This window comes from Oncorhynchus mykiss, chromosome 7, assembly GCF_013265735.2.
Source record: "Oncorhynchus mykiss isolate Arlee chromosome 7, USDA_OmykA_1.1, whole genome shotgun sequence".
Taxonomy (NCBI): domain Eukaryota; kingdom Metazoa; phylum Chordata; class Actinopteri; order Salmoniformes; family Salmonidae; genus Oncorhynchus; species Oncorhynchus mykiss.
The window spans coordinates 32,560,510-32,584,982 of record NC_048571.1 but is presented as its reverse complement, the minus strand read 5'-3'; the positions used below and the strand labels follow the sequence as shown (position 1 = coordinate 32,584,982).

Genomic DNA, 24,473 nt, shown 5'->3' with positions numbered 1-24,473 from the left:
GTGCTAAGACTTGAGACTTACATGTGACTTGTGAAACAATGACTTGGCCCCACCTCTGCCAGATACTGACTGTTACTTTTGATTTTGACCCCCCCTTTGTTCAGGGACACATTATTAAATTTATGTTAGTCACGTCTGTGGAACTTGTTCAGTTTATGTCTCAGTTGTTGAATCTTGTTATGTTAATACAAATATTTACACATGTTAAGTTTGCTGAAAATAAACAAAGTTGACAGTGAGAGGACGTTTATTTTTTTGCTGAGTTTAGTATGTTGTCTTTTTTTTTACTAAATCAGAAGTTATTATCCTGGGTGACCTAAATTATGATTGGGAAATGCAGGCTTCAGACAATCTAAAAGACGTGTAATGACCTAAACCTAACCCAGCTGGAGACTAAGCCTACACGGCCCAACCCTAAAGATCCTTCAAAGTCAACTCTGATTGATCTGAGTCATTAATAAAATAAATTATGCTTGGGTCAAGGCTAGGAACACAGGCTTAGGACGGGACTGGCAAGCTTTTAAGCAACTGAGGAATAATTGTGTAAGACAAATCAGAAAGGCTAAATGTAACCGCTCTTTCGTATTGTAATGGGAACCCTGCTAAGTTCTTGAAAAACTGTCAAATCACAAGGTTTCTACTTCCTCCTCTCTGCCACAACAAATTATTTCAGACACAGGCCTCATTCTGGACAAAAATGCCATCATTGATGCATTTAATAATTTTATTTCAGCAGGCTCTCTTAGAAAGAACTGCTAAGTTCACAATGATACTGGGCTGGATGCTGATATGGGAAACTTGTTGAATGATCAGAGAAATGATAGTTAAAGCTTTTTTGGGGGGGGATATTTACAGAAAAGTAAGTCATGGATGCTTTGCTAGCAATAGACAACAAGAAATCAACAGAGAACAACCAATTGGATCCGGTCTGCTTAAGTGTGCATCGTGGTTGGCTCAATAACCCATATATTTAATTTAACATTGTTATCAGGAAATATTTCCAAATGATGGAAATCAGCTCTTGTGCTGCCACTCCACAAGGGCGGGATAGTATTGATCATTATCGTCCCATTTCAAGGCTTTCCTGTCCAGTTAAGATTGAGTCCTTGGTAAATATTCAACTTTGCCCTCAATCAGGGTTTTGGCATGGGCATACACTATTATAGCAACCACTTTAGTTATTAATGATCTTGTCAGTGCTTTAAGACACTAAAAATAAATGTGCTGCTTTGTTTGAGGGCCTGTCAAAAGCTTTTGATATTGTTGAATATTTTGATTGAATAAGTATTTTTTATTGTGAAACAAACAAGAAATAACACAAAAACTGAAAACTTGAGCGTGCAATACTTTGTAGAGCCACCTGTAATAGCAATTACAGCTGCAAGTCTCTTGGGGTATGTCTCAATAAGCTTGGAACATCTAGCCACTGGGATTTTTGCCCATTCTTCAAGGCAAAACTGCTCCAGCTCCTTCAAGTTGGATGGGTTCCACTGGTATACAGCAATCTTTAAATCATACCACTGATTTTCAATTGGATTGAGGTCTGGGATTTGACTAGGCCATTCCAAGACATTTAAATGTTTCCGCTTAAACCACTAGAGTGTTGCTTTAGCAGTATGCTTAGGGTCATTGTCTTGCTGGAAGGTGAACTTCCGTTCCAGTCTCAAATCTCTGAAAGACTGAAACCGGTTTCCTTCAGGAATTTCCCTGTATTCATGATGCTGCCACCACCATGCTTCACTGTGAGGATGATGTTCTCGGGGTGTTGGGTTTGCACCATACATAGCGTTTTCCTTGATGGCCAAAAAGCTCAATTTTAGTCTCATCTGACCAGAGTACCTTCTTCCATATGTTTGGGGAGTCTCCCACATGCCTTTTGGCGAACACCAAACGTGTTTCATATTCTTTACTTTAAGAAATTGCTTTTTTTCTGGCCACTCTTCCGTAAAGCCCATCTCTGTGGAGTGTACGGCTTAAAGTGGTCCTATGGACAGATACTCCTATCTCCACTGTGGAGCTTTGCAGCTCCTTCAGGGTTATCTTTGGTCTCTTCCGTGAGCTTTGGTGGGCGGCCCTATCTTGGCAGGTGTGTTGTGGTGCCATATTCTTTCAATTTTTTAACAATGGATTTAAATGGTGCTCTGTGGGATGTTCAAAGATTCTGATATTTTTTTAGAACCCAACCATGATCTGTACTTCTCCACAACTTTGTCCCTGACCTGTTTGGAGAGCTCCTTGGTCTTCATGGTGCCGCTTGCTTGGTGGTGCCCCTTGCTTAGTGGTGTTGCAGACTCTGGGGCCTTTCAGAACAGGTGTAAATATACTGAGATCATGTGACACTTAGATTGCACACAGGTGGACTTTATTTAACTAATAATGTGACTTCTGAAGGTAGTTGGTTGCACCAGATCTTATTTATTGGCTTCATAGCAAAGGGGTGAATACATATGCACGCACCACTTTAATGTTTTTACATTTTTTTAAAGTCTTTTTTTTCATGTCGCTTCACCAATTTGGACTATTTTGTGTATGTCCATTACATGAATTCCAAATAAAAATCAATTTAAATGACATGTTGTAATGCAACAAAATAGGAAAAACGCCAAGGGGGATGAATACTTTTGCAAGGCACTGTATATACTGTATTCTTTACTATCTATTGCATCTTAGCCCATGCCGCTCTGACATTGCTCATCCGTATATTTTATTCCATTCCTTTACTTTAGATTTGTGTGTATAAGGTATTTGTTGTGGAATTGTTAGATATTACTTGTTAGATATTGCTGCACTGACGGACCTAGAAGCACAAGCATTTCGCTACACTCGCAATAACATCTGCTAACCATGTATGTGACCAATAAAATTTGATTTTGATTCATCCCCTATGTATTTTTACCTGCGTTTTCTGTTTGTCTGTTGCCAGTACATCTTGTATTGTCAGGTTGTCCCAGCGTGTTTCCTGTTTTCCCTGCTCTCTAGTTTTTTGTTTCTAGCTTTTCCGGTTCTGACCTTTCTGCCTGCCCTGACCCTGACCCTGAGCCTACTTGCCGTCCAGTACCTGTCGGACTCTGATCTGGTCACGAACCTCTGCCTCTTCGACCTGCCCTTTGCCTGCTGTTATAATAAATTATCTGAGAACTGAACCATCTGCCTCCTGTGTCTGCATCTGGGTCTCATCCTGAGTCCTGATAGGTTTATCTGTAAACAAAAAAAGACCTAGGGTAAAAGATAGGACTAACATGTTAGTCACTCGTACCCCAACTTTCAGGCTCCTCCTCATCGTCTCCCCATTCCTCCAGGTTTTTTGGTGCAAATTGCATCAGACTTTGGACCACGTGTGTGCCCACCAGTACCAGCCTGCCGAATGCCCGCTGCTCCATCACAAAGATGGTGAGAGGAGGGTGAAGGTATGTCAGCTCTGGAAGGTCCTATAGGGGGATAAAACAAGAAACTGGAGATCAGGGATGCACAACTCTAGTTGGGGGCTCCCGAGTGGCGCAGCGGTCTAAGTCACTGCTAGAGGCGTCACTACAGACAGTTCGATTCCAGGCTGTATCACAACCGTCCGTGATTGGGAGTCCCATAGGGCGGTGCACAATTGGCCCAGCGTCGTCCGGGTTAGGGTTTATTTGTTCTTAACTGACTTACCTAGTTAAATAAAAGTACAAAAATAAATAATCCCTTGAGGGCCACAGTTCTGTTTGTCATTTCTCTATGAGACTTAATTGATCAATTTGTGTCATTGATCGGTATAATTTGGTCTCTGATTGAAAGATGCCAGACGGGGACAAAAACCAGCATACATTCTGATCATCAAGCATCAGACTTTTGTACTCTTACACTAAATGAATGGCTGGACTAAAGGCAGCAAATGTGTCCAACCCCCCTTGAAGTAATCCTTCTGGTGAATTTAGCTTGTACTACAAGTACTCATGTTAAAAATTCACATCTAAAAACTGGAGCTACAGTTCAATATTAAACACAGTGGGCCAGTTTTGTCAGTGGAAAATAAGTACTTACCACATCAAAGTGTTTGACAACCTCTTTGAAGTTGGGAAGGACTTTGTAGCCCTCGATTTCCTCTGACTCGATCCTTTGTCCCGCACACTCCATTCTCACTTGAGGCCTCTCCACTTCAAACAGGTTGACCCTCTTCAGGTCTCGCACACCCCAGTACAGCACCTGAACACAATCAATCAATTGTATTTATAAAGCCCTTCTTACATCAGTTGATGTCACAATGAGCTGTACAGAAACCCAGCTTAAAACCCCAAACAGCAAGCAATGCAGGTGTTGAAGCACGGTGGCTAGGAAAAACTCCCTAGAAAGGCATGAACCTAGGAAGAAACCTAGAGAGGAACCAGGCTATGAGGGGTGGCCAGTCCTCTTCTGGCTGTGCCGGGAGGAGATTATAACAGAACATGGCCAAGATGTTCAAATGAACACAAGCATCACAGTGGTTTCAACTGACACTCAACACACCATAGCACTGAGGCAGCAGCATCACATGATAGGAAACACACTCAACATACTGTAGTACAGCAGCCATCAAAATGTATTGATATAGTTCAGTTGGTAAGTGTTGCGCTAGCAACACCAATGTTTTGGGTTCATATCCCACAGGGATCACATACACATAATACTGTATGCACTCACTGTACAAGTCACTGGATAAAAAGCTTTTTTAAAGTGACATATGTTATAATGTCATACACATTTTATAGAGGAAAGGTTTTCACCTACTTCTATACGAAATTTCTTCAGTACAGGCCTAACCCCATCTGGGATGATGTAATACTTCTCTTCCTTTAGATACTCAGGCTCCCTGGGGTACACATCAGCAGGTAGTGATGGCTGGGTAGATAGAGAGGAGAAAAAAAGTCAGAAAGAGTATACTTTCCCAACCACAGCAGCAATGCTACCTTCGTGGAGCCTATATACATCTAAATTATTAATATATTTAGCACACCATAAGTGTAAACATAGTGGCTTAATAACGTATAAGATAGTCTCTATTTGCTTTGACATTCCAATCTCTCTCTCCATCTCCCCTGTCCAGTCTCACTCACTCATTCACTCACTTGCTATATTGTTTTCCTTATAAAGCAGGGCTTCTGACCTTTCTATTTCCATAAGAAACTAATGCTTTAAGTGTCTGACCTCTCCAAAGCTTGAGTAGTCCAGCTCTATCAGCTCAAAGGCCGCCAGGAGCTCCCCCGCTGAGGCTTTGCCTCGGCTAATGTCAAAGAACTTCAGCATGGGCTTCTTATATGGCTCCTCCACAAACTTCAGCTCCGGCTCAGCGAACGCTCGGCCCAGGGGCTCAGGACTCCCCTGTGACATTGTTAACACAGAGAAATACATGAGACCTGGGTGAAGTGCCTGATGACCACCTGTGTATGCATGTTTTCAACTGATAGTTATTTTTAAGGGATTTTATTGACAAACTGTTGTCCTAATTGGATATTAGGATAACTTATTTGGCATCATGATGTCCTGTCATTTTAGGGTCAGCAAATGGCCTTGTATATGCGAAAGATGTAACAGGGTAGAACTGCTGAATTGTCTTGAACCCATAGAGATCCTATTCTAATTCCTAATTGTATGATTGAACCGGTCTCTTGGCCTGTTGGTTCCCAGGTGTGCCCCGTTGTAATTAAGAACGTGGCCCAAGGTATAAATGTTTGTCAGTTTCATTCATTTAGGGAATCCCCTTACTATTTGCAGGCTGGCGTGCCTTGGAAGGACAAGTGCGGCGACTGTGGCCTACACCTGGGGTTATCAAACGTTGAGTCCTTTTGTGATAACAAATTCATTAGAGACCCCTCAGTCATAATCAGTACACAACTCAAATGAGATAAAAAATAGCATACAAAAAGTTTTACCATGACTTCGGCAGAGCATGGCCAGACAAATCAAGTCTCGGGCCCGGGAAAGAAACATTTTAAAGACCCACCTCTTGACATCAGAGAGAACGTTTTGCAGTTTTCAAGCTAATTTCCTGCAATTCTACACATTTTGCCAGGGGGCAGAGATTTTTTGTTGTTGCAACTTTAAAGCTAATACCCTGCAATTCTACACATTTTTCCACGAGGCAAAGAGAAAACGTTGCAGTTTTAAAGCTTAAATTACAGTGCATTTATGTGTTAAAAAAATAAAGCCAGTACTGTGGAAAGCAATATGCCTGTGAGCTTCCAAGGCCCATGTTGCCCAGGGTTAATAACATAAATTGTAGATTAATATTACATTGTATTACACCCTCTAAATGTATTCCATGGATACATTTGTTTAATATGTTAGTAATATTCATTTAATAAAGTATATATATATACTGAGTATACAAAACATTAAGAAAACCTGCTCATTCCATGACATAGACTGACCAGGTGAATCCAGGTGAAAGCTATGATCCCTTATTGATGTCACTTGTTAAATCCACTTCAATCAGTATAGATGAAGGGGAGGAGACAGGTTAAAGAAGGATTTTTAAGCCTTGAGACAATTGAGACATGGATTGGTGTGCAATTAGAGGGTGAATGGGCAAGAAAAAATATTTAAGTGCCTTTGAACGGGGTATGGTAGTAGGTGCCAAGCACACCGGTTTGTGTCAAGAAGTGCACCGCTGCTGGGTTTTTCACACTCAACAGTTTTCTGTGTGCATCAAGAATGGTCAACCACCCAAAAGACATCCAGCCAAATGCCAACTACACACAACTGTGGGACCCATTGGAGTCAACATGGGCCAGCATCCCTGTGGAACTCTTTCGACACCTTGTAGAGTCCATGTTCTGACAAATTGAGGCTGTTCTGAGAGCAAAAGGGGGGGGGGGGGGTGTTCCTAATGTTTTTGTATACTCAGTGTATATTGAGATCTGGCCACAGACCCCTTGCAGTACATTGTACACGGACCCCACTTTGAGAACCTCTGGCCTAGACCAAATCTATGATGAGAATGAATTGTGATTATGTTTATGGCACACCTCCCTAGGTATGTTGTGTTTCAATATTGCTGAGCCAGAAACCATAGTGTTTATTGAAACTTCCTGATATTGAACACTTGAATAAGTTACTTATTGTATACCTTTCTGTGATGAAGTTGATTTGTGATAACAAACTGTAACCTGTTGAACCCAAAGCTATGGTAGTTACTGACAGAGAGAGCTCTCCTTGAGTTGCTCCAGTTTCTATGAATAAAACGTGTATTTTTTTATCATATCTGACTGGTTATTCCAATGCTTCCCTCCCTGTGTGAAAGATAACCTGTGTGGTAGAATAGTCCAGAGAACCTCCCACCTTGTGTAAAAAAAAAGACGGGGTAGAATCGGCTTCAGGAACAGTAAAACCTCAGACATACTGGTAGGATTGTCAAATGTTTGCCTGCCGACAATAATTAGCACTTCTGAACAGAATGCATTTTGTGTTCACACAGCAAAGACCTTGGAGGTCGTCAGCCTTGTTAAAATACTCCAAACCAGAAGGTGGCAGTAGCGTTTTTTGGCAATGCATGTCTGTCTGTATTTCTTATGGTCTAGAGCACGTGTCAAACTCATTCGACAGAGGGCTGCGTGTTTTCACTCCTTCCTTGTACTTGATTGATGAATTAAGGTCACTAATTAGTAAGGAACTCCCCTCATCTGAATGTCTAGGTCTTAATTGAAAAGGGGAAAAACTCAAAGCCGCAGACACTTGGCCCTCCATGTAATGAGTTGGACACCCCTGGTCTAGAGATTCCAAGCTATCTGAGATAATTTTGCCAAATGTTTAGCTAGCTAGATGAGCATTGCGAAGTAGAAACAGTAGGTTCGTCATTACCGGGTCGGCATGCAACAGGTACCGCTTTTGTTCTAGCAAGAGAAGAAACGGCCTCCGGCTGTGATTATTGCTTATCGTCAGTCTATCGACAGTGAGATTCTCTGTGTCTTTCATGCTTTAGGCTATACAAATCCCCCATGTTACATTTGAAGATAGTCGCCAGGATCAGTGACCGGAAACCGGAACATGATAATGTTATTGGTTTTAGTAATTAACTTATTTATTGGTACGGGCTCTTTAACACATGCATTGGTGCATTTAGTTTTAGTATCCCACCCTGGATAGTCTTAGTTTTAGTGTAACCTCTGAAGCCTGGTATGTTTTTTGGGTAGGTGGGATGGAGGTGTGAGAAGGGGCACTCGCCCGGCACTATTGTGACCGCAATGGCTGTGCCCTCCTCTGCCATCCCGGTGTATGTAGTGTGTGGCATTGCTGCTGGATAAGTACAGTACCAGGCAAAAGTTTGGACACACCTACTCATTCAAGGGTTTTTCTTTATTTTTACTATTTTCTACAATGTAGAATAATAGTGAAGACATCAAAAGTATGAAATAACACATGGAATAATGTAGTATCCAAAAAAGTGTTAAACAAATCTAGATATATTTTATATCTTAGGTTCTTCAATATAGCCACCCTTTGCCTTGGTGACAGCTTTGCACACTCTTGGCATTCTCTCAACCAGCTTCATGAGGAATGCTTTTTCAAACATCTTGAAGGAGTTCCCACATATGCTGAGCTCTTGTTGGCTGCTTTTCCTTCACTCTGCGGTCAGACTCATCACAAACCATCTCAAATTGTGGAGGCCCGGTCATCTGATGCAGCACTCCATCACTCTCCTTCTTGGTAAAATAGCCCATACACTAAGCCCAAACCAGATGGGATGGTGTATTGCTGCAGAATGCTGTGGTAGCCATGCTGGTTAAGTGTGCCTTGAATTCTAAATAAATCACAGACAGTGTCACCAGCAAAGCACCCTCACACCATAACACCTCCTACTCCATGCTTTACGGTGGAAAATGCACATGTGGAGATCATCCGTTCACCCTCAACGCATCTCACAAAGACATGGCGGTTGTAACCAAAAATCTCCAATTTGGACTCCAGACCAGATGACAAATTTCCACGGGTCTAATGTCCATTGCTTGTGTTTCTTGGCCCAAGCAAGTCTCTTCTTATTATTGGTGTCCTTTAGTAGTGGTTTCTTTGCAGCAATTCAACCATGAAGGCCTGATTTTCACACAGTCTACTCTAAACAGTTGATGTTGAGATGTGTCTGTTACTTGAACTCTGTGAACCATTTAATTGGGCTGCAATTTCTGAGGCTAGTAATATGAACTTATCCTCTGCAGCAGAGGTAACTCTGGGTCTTCCATTCCTGTGGAGGTCCTCATGAGGTCACCCTAGGTGTTCTAAAACTTTTGACCGGTAGTGCATATAGTATGTATAAACTGGAAGAATAAGCCTAAGTGTTGTCCATTAGATTAAAGCCACGATCTATCTGCAATATTGAAGCTGACCTTCCCCCTAAAAAACATCTTAGTTGGTGGTTTACGTGCGGCTGTGCGTTTTGTTGCTAACCTTACTTCGCTACCTGACAACTTTACGATTTTTACTTTTAATTACCGTTTATATTTGTAGTTTTTTCCTCACTCAACTTTTTCACATTCAACTTTTTCACATTCAACTTTTTCACTCCGGACGCTTTATCTGGACGTGGTTCGTCAGGACCTCCACCAGCCGAAGCTAAGTAGTAACATTAACATGATGCCTTCTAATTGCAGTCGCTGTACTCATAATATACAGAAGAATGATCGCCTTGCGGTGAGGATAGCTGGGCTTGCAGCACGCAATCGTTAGGCAAGGGTAATTTCTGTGTAGGAAAGGATGAAACAGCGTCTGTGCCACCAGTAAGCACAGATAGTAGTATAAATCCCCTCGCACGGTTCCCGCAGCCGGACAACTTTCTCATGGCTTTTGGAGGGAAATGCTGTAGGAATGCTCAACCGGTGTCGCTAATTCAGCCGACAGAAACTTTCAACCAGTTCTCCCCATTAAGCAGCGAGTCGGAGTCAGAGGCCAAGCCTTCTCTGGTCTCTACTCCTCCCGTTACGGGGTCTGAGACGCCAAAGCTTCCCACCATTAGCTCTGACAAATTGAAAACCCTAGTCATTGGTAAGTCCATTACCATCAGTATTAGACTTAAAACAAATCATCCAGCGATCATACATTGTTTACCAGGGGGCAGCGCTACCGACGTTAAGGATAATCTGAAGATGGTGTTGGCTAAAGCTAAAACTGGCAAGTGTAGAGAGTATAGGGATATTGTAATCCATGTCGGCACCAACGATGCTAGGATGAAACAGTCAGAGGTCACCTAGCGCAACATAGCTTCAGCGTGTAAATCCGCTAGAAAGATGTGTTGGCATCGAGTAATTGTCTCTGGCCCCCTCCCAGTTAGGGGGAGTGATGAGCTCTACTGCAGAGTCGCTGGTTGAAAACTTTTTTCTGCCCCTCCAAAAAGATAACATTTGTAGATAATTGGCCCTCTTTCTGGGACTCACCCACAAACAGGACCAAGCCTGTCCTGTTGAGGAGTGACGGACTCCATCCTAGCTGGAGGGGTGGTCTCATCTTATCTACGAACATAGACAGGGCTCTAACTCCCCTAGCTCTACAATGATATAGGGTGCGGGCTAGGCAGCAGGCTGTTAGCTAACCTGCCAGCATAGTGGTGTCTGCCACTAGCACAGTCAGTGTAGTCAGCGCAGCTATCCCCATTGAGACCGTGTCTGTCCCTCGACCTAGGTTGGGCAAAACTAAACATGGCGGTGTTCGCCTTAGCAATCTCACTAGAATAAAGACCTCCTCCATTACTGCCATTATTGAAAGAGATTGTGATACCTCACATCTCAAAATAGGGTTACTTATTAATGTTTAGACCCCTCACTTCCAAGGCAGTTATTGTCAATGAACTAATCACTGATCACAATCTTGATATGATAGGCCAGACTGAAACCTGGCTTAAGCCTGATGAATTTACTGTGTTAAATGAGGCCTCACCTCCTGGTTACACTAGTGACCATATCCCCCGCGCATCCCGCAAAGGCAGAGGTGTTGCTAACATTTACGATAGCAAATTTCAATTTACAAAAAAAACAAAACGTTTTTGTCTTTTAAGCTTCTAGTCATGAAATCTATGCAGCCTACTCAATCACTTTTTATAGCTACTGTTTACAGGCCTCCTGGGCCATATACAGCGTTCCGCACTCAGTTCCCTGAATTCCTATCGGACCTTGCTGTCATAGCAGATAATATTCAAATTTTTGGTGACTTTAATATTCACATGGAAATATCCACAGACCCACTCCAAAAGGCATTCGGAGCCATCATCGTCTCAGTGGGTTTTGTCCAACATGTCTCCAGACTTACTCACTTCCACAGTCATACTCTGGACCTAGTTTTGTCCCATGGAATAAATGTTGTGGATCTTAATGTTTTTCCTCATAATCCTGGACTATCGGACCACCATTGTATTACGTTTGCAACAAATAATCTGCTCAGACCCCAACCAAGGATCATCAAAAGTTGTGCTATAAATTCTCAGACAACCCAAAGATTCCTTGATGCCCTTCCAGACTCCCTCTGCCTACCCAAGGACGTCAGAGGACAAAAATCAGTTAACCAACTAACTGAGGAACTCAATTTAACCTTGCGCAATACCCTAGATGCAGTCGCACCCCTAAAAACTAAAAACATTTGTCATAAGAAACTAGCTCCCTGGTATACAGAAAATACCCGAGCTCTGAAGCAAGCTTCCAGAAAATTGGAACGGAAATGGCGCCACAACAAACTGGAAGTCTTTCGACTGGCTTGGAAAGACAGTACCGTGCAGTATCAAAGAGCCCTCACTGCTGCTCGATCATCCAATTTTTCCAACTTAATTGAGGAAAATAAGAACAGTCCAAAATGTATTTTTGATACTGTCGCAAAGCTAAATAAAAGCAGCATTCCCCAAGAGAGGATGGCTTTCACTTCAGCAGTAATAAATTCCTGAACTTCTTTGAGGAAAAGATCATGATCATTAGAAAGCAAATTACAGGCACCTCTTTAAATCTGCGCATTCCTCCAAAGCTCAGGTGTCCTGAGTCTGCACAACTCTGTCAGGACCTAGGATCAAGGGAGACACTCAAGTGTTGTAGTACTATATCTCTTGACACAATGATGAAAATAATCATGGCCTCTAAACCTTCAAGCTGCATACTGGACCCTATTCCAACTAAACTACTGAAAGAGCTGCTTCCTGTGCTTGGCCCTCCTATGTTGAACATAATAAGATTCCGTTTTAGGACAACTATTGTTTTCACTATATATTTTACCTCTTGGGGATGTCATTCGAAAACATAATGTTAACTTTCACTGCTATGCGGATGACACACAGCTGTACATTTCGATGAAACATGGTGAAGCCCCAAAATTGCCCTCGCTGGAAGCCTGTGTTTCAGACATAAGGAAGTGGATGGCTGCAAACGTTCTACTTTTAAACTAGGACAAAACAGAGATGCTTGTTCTAGGTCCCAAGAAACAGAGATCTTCTGTTGAATCTGACAATTAATATTGATGGTTGTACAGTCGTCTCAAATAAAAGTGTGAAGGACCTTGGCATTACTCTGGACCCTGATCTTTCTTTTGACGAACATATCAAGACTGTTTCAAGGACAGCTTTTTTCCATCTACATAACATTGCAAAAATCTGACATTTTCTGTCCAAAAATGATGCAGAAAAATGAATCCATGCTTTTGTCACTTCTAAGTTAGACTACTGCAATGCTCTTCTTTCTGGCTACCCGGATAAAGCACTAAATAAAATTAAGTTAGGATTCTAGCAGCTGTATTTAGCACTGACTAGAAGTATTACTCCAGTGCTAGCCTCCCTACACTGGCTTCCTGTTAAGGCTGTGCTGCTGCTCCAGTTTCAACTGTTCTGCCTGCGGCTATGGAACCCTGACCTGTTCACTGGACGTGCTACCTGTCCCAGACCTGCTGTTTTCAACTCTCTAGAGACAGCAGGAGCGGTAGAGATACTCTCAATGATCGGCTATGAAAAGCCAACTGACATTTACTCCTGAGGTGCTGACCTGTTGCACCCTCGACAACTACTGTGATTATTATTATTTGGCCATGCTGGTCATTTATGAACATTTGAACTTCTTGGCCATGTTCTGTTATAATCTCCACCCAGCACAGCCAGAAGAGGACTGGCCACCCCTCATAGCCTAGTTCCTCTCTAGGTTTCTTGCTAGGTTTTGGCCTTTCTAGGGAGTTTTTCCTAGCCACCGTGCTTCTACACCTGCATTGCTTGCTGTTTGGGGTTTTAGGCTGGGTTTCTGTACAGCACTTTGTGGCATCAGCTGATGCAAGAAGGGCTATATAAATACATTTGATTTGATGTACTTTTGCGCGACTAAGACCTCCTTGGCAAAACTGTCCAAATGTATTACAGATTTCTTGAGCTATATTAGATTAATTCGGACTTTTGAGGAAGTGTACAGTATACTGGCTACAGTGTCTCAAGAGGGACCAACAGTACTATTGCATTTTTAAATAGTTTTTTAGGCAAAGGTCATTTAAGGGTTATATGAGAGGCATAGGTTTTCACTTCGACTCACCGAGTTCTGCTAGGAGCAATCCAATCTAGTATGCAGGCACCTTTACTATTTTGGTTTGGCTTAGTTCTTGGGCATAATGTATTGCTTTTGTTCCTGACAATTGAACATAGACTGATAGGAGTTATTCAGGCATCATACTGTCATCAGTTTTGTCTGTGTTGCAGTTCTTTATGCAGATGTTGCGGGTGGTATAGACGCGTCACCCATAGAACTCTTAACTCTTGCCACGGCCCATTCCTTGAGTGCACTACTGCTAATCTTGACCACAGCCTAGATTACAGTGGCAGCGTCAACAAGGATTTAATATTATTGTATTTTCATTGTTTCATATAATTATTTTTCCTTTGCCAATCATTGAAATACTTTCTATACATTTCATGAAGAGACATTCTGTATAATAAATATCAGAACGTCATTCCAGTCTCAGCCTCTTCCCTCCCAACAGATCTAAGAACCTGTATTGTATGGTTAGGCAAAGCTCCCCATTCTCTGGTTTAAATATGGGGTGGCATAGGATCGGCTACACTTATTTCTCTACCACCTCACATATACAAAAGAGGTCAGACATTTAGCACTCAACCCAGGCAGTAGAACAAATAATTCACAACAACACTAGTTTACAAAAATAGCCATACTTGATTCATAGCATAACAGAGTTTACCATTGTGTCGTAATCATAGACATTAATGATGATTATTGGGGGGTCGTCTCTTAATTGGTCCTTACTACCCTCCATGAGGATCTGGTCAAACAGGAGCAGCTCACACCAGGTCGGGGAGAGAGTCTCCTCCATCACCTAAAATACAACCACAAAAAACAATGAAGGAAGTCATGTAAGACCTACTGTACATACATGGGTACTTATTTGTGCATGTTTGCATTTAATTAATAAAGAGATCATTACTGTATTATTATGGGTACTGACAGACTTCAAACACATCGTCCAAAAGCAAATTGTAAACTGCATTGTTCCAGATTGTTCCATTGCATGTGTGACAGGTGATTTTGAAGGTTGATTTGGGATTTTGTTAGTGCACGAACTGTTGCTTTTCTATGATAATCCATGATAGTAGATCATGATAGTAGATGTAATGGGGAATATAAAAAAAGAAAGTTCATATTCAGTTAAGAATGATTAAAACTTATTATGGCTGCAATCCCGTTGACGGGATCGATATGACAACAGCCAGTGAAAGTGCAGGGCGCCAAATTCAAAACAACAGAAATCTCATAATTAAAATTCCTCAAACATATACCGTTTTAAAGGTAATATTGTTGTTATTAATCCCACCACAGTGTCCGATTTCAAATAGGCTTTACAGCGAAACCACCACAAACGATTGTGTTAGGTCACCACCAACTCACAGAAAAACACAGCCATTTTTCCAGACAAATAGTTGAGTCACAAAAAGCACAAATGGAGATAAAATGTATCACTAACCTTTGATGATCTTCATCAGATGACACTCATAGGACTTCATGTTACACAATACATATATGTTTTGTTTGATAAAGTTCATATTTATATTAAAAAAATCTCAGTATACATTGGCGCGTTACGTTCACTTGTTCCAAAAACATCCGGTGATATTGCAGAGAGCCACATCATTTTACAGAAATACTCATTATAAATGTCGATGAAAATACAATTGTTAGACATGGAAATATAGATATACGTCTCCTTAACTTGTTATGGCTGCAATGCCCCTATCGGGATAAGTGTCATCAACAACCGCTGAATAGCATAGCAATACATACAATAAATATTACTATAAATATTCATATTCATGAAATCACAATTGCAATATAGGAAAACACAGTTTAGCCTTTTGTTAATCCACCCGTCGTGTCAGATTGTGAAATTATGCTTTACAGCGAAAGCAATCCAAGCGTTTGTGTAAGTTTATCGATCGCACGATAAAACATTAAGTACACTTAGCATCAGGTAGCTCGGTCACTAACATCAGAAAATAAATCAAATTAATCGTTTACCTTTGATGATCTTCGGATGTTTTCACTCACGAGACTCCCAGTTACACAACAAATGTTCCGTTTGTTCCATAAAGATGATTTTTATATCCAAAATACCTCTGTTTGTATGTCGCGTTATGTTCAGAAATCCACAGGAAAGAGCAGTCACGACAACGGACGAAAATTCCAAATAGTTTCCATAATGTCCACAGAAACATGTCAAACGTTTTTTATAATCAATCCTCAGGTTGTTTTTAAAATATATAATCGATAATATATCAACCGCAAATGTCTTTCACAGTAGGAGAGGGGAAAACAATGGCTGTCCAAATTCTGTTGCGCAAGCAAAACTCATGTGACCACTTGAAGCGATGTTATCGTTCTGGCTCCTTTTTCAAAATAAAAGCCTGAAACTATGTCTGAAGACTGTTGACACCTTGAGGAAGTGATAGGGAAAGGAATCTGGTTCATATCCCTTTAAATCCAGCAAAGGGAGGCTATGGAACATGGGGATTTCAAAATAGAGGCCACTTCCTGTTTTGATTTTCCTCACTGCAATATCAGTTCTGTTATACTCACAGACAATATTTTGACAGTTTTGGAAACTTTAGAGTGTTTTCTATCCAATACTAATAATAATATGCATATATTAGCAACTGAGACTGAGGAGCTGGCCGTTTACAATGGGCACCTTTTCAACCAAGCTACTCAATACCCCTGCAGCCATATGAAGTTAATGCAACTGCTGTGTCCGATTTTTTTTTTACTTTACGGAAAAAGGAAACCATGCAATAATTTGAGACGGCGCTCAGAAAAAAAAAAATACCTGCCATGTTGGAGTCAACAGAAATCAGAAATAACATTATAAACATTCTCTTACCTTTGATGATCTTCATCACAATGCACTCCCAGGAATCCTAGTTCCACAATAAATGTTTGATTTGTTCGATAATGTCCATTATTTCTGCCAGACACCTTCTGCCAGACACCTGACTCATTCAGCTCCCATTCAGCCCCACACCACAGTAGATTCAAGTTTCTAAAGACGGTTGACATCTAGTGGAAGCCCTAGGAAGTGCAACTTGATCCATATCCCACTGTGTATTCAATAGGGGCTGGGTTGGAAATCGACCAACCTCAGATTTTCCACATACTGTTTGGATTTCTTCTCAGGTTTTTGCCTGCCACATGACTTCTGTTATACTCACAGACATCATTCAAACAGTTTAAGAAACTTCAGAGTGTTTTCTATCCAATACTAATAATAATATGCATATATTAGCAACTAGGACTGAGGAGCAGGCCATTTACTCTGGGCACCTTTCATCCAAGCTACTCAATACTGCCCCTTCCAGCCATAAGAAGTTATTAACACAATGCTAAGCATATTTGTTTTCCCTTTCTGTAATACACATGATTTCCAGAGTTCTATTTGTGATTCTCAGGGTTGATGTTCACTAGACTCGATGCAGTATGTTATGTATTAAACTAATATCTGTTGATAGCGATTGACGCCAGACTGTACAAGGACACCGATTTGTGATTGTATTGATGACCTTGTGTGATTCTGAACACTCTGATTCTGTAGCAGCTGGCAAAGTTGTCAGTGTCTTTTGTTTTGATTGTGTTCAAACCTCTCGGGCTGATGTTTACAGAACATTGGTACTGTGAGATTAAAATATAAGGGCCTGCTGAAAGAAGGCGAGTTAGACATTTTCTCTGCTTCAGTGCTAGAGGTGTCTCCCTGTTGCAACTTGTATTAAAACAGGTTGATTTATGATTTACAATATATTTTGTTCACCTGAATATCCCCTTTACAGTAGATCATGATAGATCATTTATATGATAGTAAACTGTTAAATTATTCCTCTATTCTGTCTAGCCCTCCTATAGGTGTATGTTCCACAGTATATTATCTTCTATCCCATAAGTATATCAACTCCATTCCTCCCATTGAAACCCAGGTGGTACTCCAGTGGTGGGTTAACAAGTGCCTCCAGTTTGTTACTCACTCACCCGTGAGACCTGGCATTGTGTGGAGAACACCACCTTGGTGAAGGGGTCAGACAGTCCATTGTCATCTGCTGCCACGATGCCACGCGCCTGGTAGATATGGGCACGCAACTGGAAATAGCGGCTGTCTGGAAATACAGAAAAGCCGGAGAAACTCATTAAGATGTCAGATTCAAATAATGGGTGTGTAGTTTATCCACTTTGTGAGTGACAAATTGCAACAGGTTTGTGTATATAGATATGGTATTTAATTTGTTTTACTTTGTTGTTGCTGAGAATTTTCCTGCACCACAGTTCTCTTTGTCTCAATAGATCTCAAACTATAGCCTACTATAGCCTATAAAAAGTAATTTCCAGTTGTTTTAAAAAATAATCAAATCCTACTGCAGGATTATTTTACTTGTGCAACGAAACTGGTCAAATTAAGAGCCGACATCTGTATGTGTGCCCATCCGTGCATGCCAATGTAAGAGTGTGTGGGTAAATAACAATATCTTGACCATTACTCCAAGAGGGAATTCCCCCTTAGGCCGAGGGTGACACTGATTTTGAAGTCGCAAGGCGGGGCTACCTCATCACGAGACCAACTCATGTCCACTACATGTGTCAGGCTGCATATGTGTGTGAGTGAGTTTGAGTGTGTGTATTGCATCCGAGGGAGACAGAGGTAAAGGTGGAACTCTTACCCTCGCAGGAGAGTTTGATGGGGGCCATGTTCATAGGGACAGGGATGATGCCCATAGCCTCCTCGTACACAGGCTTGAACTCAGCTGGCAGGCTGGTAACACAGTTCTTGGAGTATTTGGTGATACCAAGCCATAGATACACCTCCAGCTTAGCAAAGATCTCCCCCACTGGGCAACCTGGAGCCTAAAGACACAAGAGAACTTTGATTTGGAGTTTATTCCACACAGGAATACAAAGTTCTCGAAATTCCATAGAATAACATTCAAATGTAATATGATACTTGTATGAATTAAATTAACCAGTGATACATATTGTACATTAATACAGTTAGTATAGAACACCATATAGAGATTTGGGAGATACCTTCAAGTACATGGTGGTGAGTTTCCCACAGTCTTTCCCCCTTTCCTCCTCCACCAAAGAGAAGAGGATGGAGTGGGAGGGGATCCTGGCAAAGGCCACCCGTTTCCCTACACTCATCATCCACACAAACACATCTGGCAGGGTGCTCTGAGGCTGCAGATAGAGAGTGAAAGAGATAGAGGCAGACAGGCAGAAAGACAAAAATAAAAATAGAGTGAAAAAAAAGTCCCACATAGAAATAGTTAACATCTAAATGTCAGTAAGAGCTGTTGATCACGTGAGCACTTCCTCACTGTCTCCTTACTTCACCCCGGGTGCTTTATCTGAACATAGATCTGCAGGACCTCCTCAGGCCGAAAAAAATAAGCTAAGTATAACATGATGAAGTCTCACTGCAGTTGCTGTACTCTTAATATATAGGAGAACTATCGAAATACGGTGAGGATAGCCGAGTTGCAAGCTCGGCTTCAGATGCAGTCGTTAGGCAAAGGCAATTGAAGTGTAGGAAAGGATGATACAGCGTCTGTGCCACCAGTAAATACAGGTAGTAGTGATAATCCCCCTGCACAGTCCACGCAGCCGGACATGCTGTCGGCATGCTCAACTGGTGTCAAAGAGTCGGTTTCAGAGCCCGAGCCTTCTCCACCCATTACGGGGTCTGAGCCACCGAAGCCACCCACCATTAGTTCTGACACTGAAAACCCTAGTCATTGGCATCTCTATTACCCGCAATATTAGGCTTTTAAAAAATCATCCAGCAATCAACATTGTTTACCAGGGGACAGGACTACCAACATAAAGGCTAATCTGAAGATGGTGCTGGCTAAGCCTAAACTGTCTGACCGCAAGGCACCGAGCCCGTACGGGAGTTGTAGCACTACACCAGACGGTGTCAGAGGAAGGCCCTAAAAATTATCAAAGATCCCAGCCACCACTTCATAGACTGCTCTCTCTAATGCCACATGGCAAGCGGTACCGGAGTGCCAAGTCTAGGACAAAAAGGCTTCTCAACAGTTTTTGCCCGAAGCCATAAGACTCCTAAAAAGGAAATTGCCACCCGGGTGACGCAGTGGTCTAGGGCACTGCATCGCAGTGCTAGCAGTGCCACCAGAGACTCTGGGTTTGCGCCCAGGCTCTGTCGCAGCTGGGTGCGACCGGGAGGTCCGTGGGGCGATGCACAATTGGCCTAGCGTCGTCCGGGTTAGGGAGGGTTTGGCCGGTAGGGATATCCTTGTCTCATCGCTCACTAGCAACTCCTGTGGCGGGCCGGGTGCAGTGCACGCTAACCAGGTCGCCAGGTGCACAGTGTTTCCTCCAACACATTGGTGCGGCTGGCTTCTGGGTTGGATGCATGCTGTGTTAAGGAGCAGTGCGGCTTGGTTGGGTTGTGTTTCGAAGGCTTTCGACCTTCGTCTCTCCCGAGCCCGTACGGGAGTTGTAGCGAGAGACAAGATAGTAACTACTAACAATTGGATACCACGAAAAAAAGAAAAAAACTCCTGAACAGGTAATCAAATGGCTACCATTGGCTACACAATTTGTATTGTGTGCCCCACCCAACTGCTACTCTCTGTTTATCATATATGCATAGTCACATTAACTATACATTCATGTACATACTACCTCAATTGGGCCGACCAACTACTGCTTCCGCACATTGGCTAACCGGGCTATCTGCATTGTGTCCCACCACCCGCCAACCCCTCTTTTAAGCTACTGCTACACTCTGTTCATCATATATACATAGTCACTTTAACCATTTCACTTTAACTACATACTACCTCAATCAGCCTGACAACCAGTGTCTGTATGAAGCCTCGCTACTTGTATAACCTCGCTACTGTATATAGCCTTTCTTTTTACTGTTGTTTTATTTCTTTACTTACCTTTTTTCACTATTGGTTAGAGCCTGTAAGTAAGCATTTCACTGTAATTCACTGTTGTATTCGGTGTACATGACAAATAAACGTTGATTTGATTTGATTTAAAGAACTGATTTTAGCATTAATAGTCTCCAAATTATTTATTTTTTTAAATGTATTTTAATGCAAATGGTCCAGTACCATCGTTGGGCCGTGGCTGTGAAAGATTCAGCAGACTGTTGACATTACACATCTGGCCAAAAGACTACTGTAGCTCTGCTGGAGTCACTTTAATTGATAACTTTGACACCTTCTGGAAACAGATGATTCTCTCCAGGAATGATGGAGTCCATTCAAATCATCTTGGCTCCTGGAATCGTGTCCACGCACTTCAAGGCTGCGTTAAAACAACGACTGGTAAATGATCCAAGACCAGCTCAGTTAATCCCTACCATTGTGACAATGAGTCATCATAATGCTGCATCAAATGTACATGATCTTAGGGGCATTGGAAAACAATGTAAGTAATTTAATTTATGTACCCCTAATTGCACCATTCATCCTACAGCTATTGTAAGCAGTAATCATGAGCATATAAACCAGAGTTACATTGATAGCACTGAGGCAGTGTGCAATAGAAGGAAGACCACTTTATACAGCTCACCCTGCACTATCAGCTCCAACATAAATAACATGAGTAAGTCTACCTCTGATAAGCTTCTCAGTAAAGCAATAAAAACAATCAAGCAACCCAGTAAAGTGCTAAAAATAGCCCTTTTGGCTAGGGGGCAATATTTTGACGTCTGGATGACAAGCGGGCCCAAAGTAAACTGCCTGTTACTCAGGACCAGGAGCTAGGATATGCATATAATAGGATAGAAAACACTCTAAAGTTTCTAAAACTGTTGAAATAATGTCTGTGAGTATAACCAAACTGATATGGCAGACAAAAACCAGAGGACAAACCATCCAGAAATTCAGCCAACCACTGATTCCAATGCCTGTCATTTTTAATATGAAGGGAAAACCTCCCAGATTGCCATTCCTATGGCTTCCACTAGATGTCAACAGTCTTTAGAAAGAGTTTCAGGCTTGTTTTTGGAAAAATGAGCTAGAATTTGTCGTTTTTCTCGGTGGCTCCCATTTTGGCTGTAGTGTTTTCACGCGCGAGGATTAGAGCGAGTACTTTGTTGTTTATCTCCGGTAAAGACAATAACGATTCTCCGTCTTAAATTTGATCATTTATTTACGTATTAGGGTACCTGAGGTTTGATTATAAATGGTTGTTTGACTTGTTTGGAGAAGATTATTGATAACATTTGGGATTCATTTCGTATGCATTTTGAAGGAGGTAAACCAGTGGATTATTGAATGAAGCGCACCAGCTAAACTTTGGGGATATTTTTGGGGATATAAAGAAAGACTTTATCAAACAAAAGGACCGTTTGTGATGTAGCTGGGACCTTTTGGAGTGACAACAGAAGAAGATCTTCAAAGGTAAGGCATTTATTTTATCGCTATTACTGACTTTCGTGCCTGGCTGATTGGAAAAAAGTTTTTGTGTGCTGGATGCTGTCCTCAGATAATCACATAGTGTGCTTTCGCCGTAAAGCCTTTTTGAAATCTGACACAGTGGCTGGATTAACAAGAAGTTACACTTTTTTTCTGATGTATTTTCATGAATGTTAAATATTAAAATTTCTGTAATTTTAATTTCGCGCTCTGCAATTTCACCAGATGTTGTCAAGGTGGGTCGCTAGCGCCACGTCTAGCCCAAAGAGGTTTTTAACATATGTAGTCTAAGAAACAAGGTCCATGAAGTCAATAACTTGCTTGTAACAGATGACATTCATATTCTGGCTATCTCTGAATCTTACTTACAGTAGATAATACCTTTGACAATACAGTGGTAGCAATACATGGTTAAAACATCTACCCGAAAAGACAGAAATGCCAACGGAGGCGGTGTTGCGGTCTATATTCAGAACCACATTCCTGTAAAGCTTAGAGACGATCTAATGTTAAATACTGTTGAAGTAATATGGCTACAGGTTAATCTGCCTCACCTAAAGCCCAGTCTTGTGGGAAGCTGCTATAGACCACCAAGTGCTAACAGTCAGTATCTGGATAATATGTGTGAAATGCTTGATAGTGTATGTGATATCAACAGAGAAGTATATTTTATGGGTGCTTTAAATAGAATGGCTATCATCAAGCTACCCACTCAGGAAAATACTTCCAGCTGTAACAAGTGCCTGCAACCTGGATCAGGTTGTCAGTCACCCTACCAGGGTATTTACAAACAGCACAGGAATGAAATCAACATGTATTGATCACATTTTACTAATGCTGCAGATATTTGCTTAAAAGCAGTATCCAGACCCATAGAATGCAGTGATCACAATATAGTAGCCATATCTAGGAAAACCAAGGAGACGAAGGCTGGGCCTAGTGTATAAGAGGTTATACAATACATTTTGCAGTGATTCGAATGTTGTTGTGTGTAATGAGGAGCAACCAGACGTTGCACTTGACACATTTATGAAACTACTTATTCCAGTTACTAATAAGTACACACCCATTAAGAAAATTACTGTAAAACGGTTAAATCCCCTTGGATTGATGAGGACTTGAAAATGGTATGGTTGAGAGGGATGAGGCAAAAGGTATGACAATTAGGTCTGGCAGCCCAACTGATTGGCAAACATACTACAAATTAATAAATCATGTGACTAAACTAAATAAAAATGAACTACAGTATGAAACAAAGATAAATTATATAAAGAATGATGGTAAAAAAGTAAAAAAGCTTTAAATGAAACTAGGAAAAAAGGCCAACTCGGCTGCTTCATTCATTGAATCAGATGGCTCATTCATCACAAAGCCTACATGCTATTACAAACTAATTACTTTTTCATTGGCAAGATAAGCAAACGTATGGATGACATGCCAGCAACAAACGCTGACACTACACATCCAAGTATATCGAACCAAATTATGAAAGACAAGAATTGTACTTTTGATTTCTGTAAAGTCAGTCTGGAAGAGGTGAAAAAAATATTGTTTTCTATCCAAATTGACAAGCCACCGGGGTCTGACAATCTAGATAGAAAATTGACGAGGATAATAGCAGACGATATTGCCACTCCTATTTGCCACATCTTCAATTTAAGCCAACTAGAGAGCATGTGCCCGCAGGCCTGGAGAGAAGCTAAAGTCATTCTGCTACCCAAGAATAGTAAAGCCCCCTCTACTGGCTCAAATAGCTGACCAATCAGCCTGTTACCAACTCTTAGTAAAGTTCTGGAAAAAAATTGTGTTTAATCAGATACAATGCAATTGCAAGTCTATCAAATATAATCCAGTTAGAATCAGGAATTCCCCAGGGTAGCTGTTTAGGCCCCTTGCTTTTTTCAATTTTTACTAACGACATGCCACTGACTTTGAATAAAGCCAGAGTGTCTATGTATGCGGATGACTCCACACTATACACGTCAGCTACTACAGCGACTGAAATAACTGCAACACTCAACAAAGAGCAGCTTTTAGTTTCAAAGTGGGTGGCAAGGAATAAGTTAGCCCTAAATATTTCTATAACTAAAAGCATTGTATTTGGAACAAAACACTCACTAAACCCTAAATCTTGCAATAAATAATGTGGAAATCGAGCAAGTTGACATGACTAAACTGCTTGGAGTAACCCTAGATTGTAAACTGTCATGGTCAAAACATATTGATGCAGTAGTAGCTAAGATGGGGAAAGTCTGTCTATAATAAAGCGATGCTCTGCCTTCTTAACAACACTATCAACAAGGCAGGTCCTACAGGCCCTAGTTTTGTTGCACCTTGACTACTGTGCAGTCGTGTGGTGAGGTGCCACAAAAAAAGGACTTAGGAAAATTGCAATTGGCGCGGCTGGCCCTTGGATGTACACAGAGAGCTAATATTTAGAATATGCATGTCCATCTCTCCTGGCTGAAAGTGGAGGAGAGATTGACTTCATCACTACTTATTTTTAAATAAGTATTGACATGTTGAATGCACCCAGCTGTCTGTATAAACTACTGTCACACAGCTCGGACACCCATGCATACCC

The 24,473-nt window shown here is 41.4% G+C and overlaps 1 protein-coding gene across 1 annotated transcript in view; it reads right to left on the bottom strand.

Moving 5' to 3' along the window:
* The window catches only part of fer1l4 (fer-1 like family member 4), a 96,810-nt gene that overhangs the window by 35,637 nt on the left and 36,700 nt on the right, over nt 1-24,473 (bottom strand). The window contains exons 23-30 of the mRNA XM_036983157.1: nt 18,516-18,668; nt 18,152-18,335; nt 17,469-17,593; nt 14,143-14,277; nt 5,161-5,334; nt 4,744-4,854; nt 4,021-4,182; nt 3,257-3,428 (exon numbers count right to left, since the gene is read on the bottom strand). Of these exons, the coding sequence (XP_036839052.1) occupies nt 3,257-3,428; nt 4,021-4,182; nt 4,744-4,854; nt 5,161-5,334; nt 14,143-14,277; nt 17,469-17,593; nt 18,152-18,335; nt 18,516-18,668 (1,216 nt within the window). The remainder of the gene's footprint in view (nt 1-3,256; nt 3,429-4,020; nt 4,183-4,743; nt 4,855-5,160; nt 5,335-14,142; nt 14,278-17,468; nt 17,594-18,151; nt 18,336-18,515; nt 18,669-24,473) is intronic.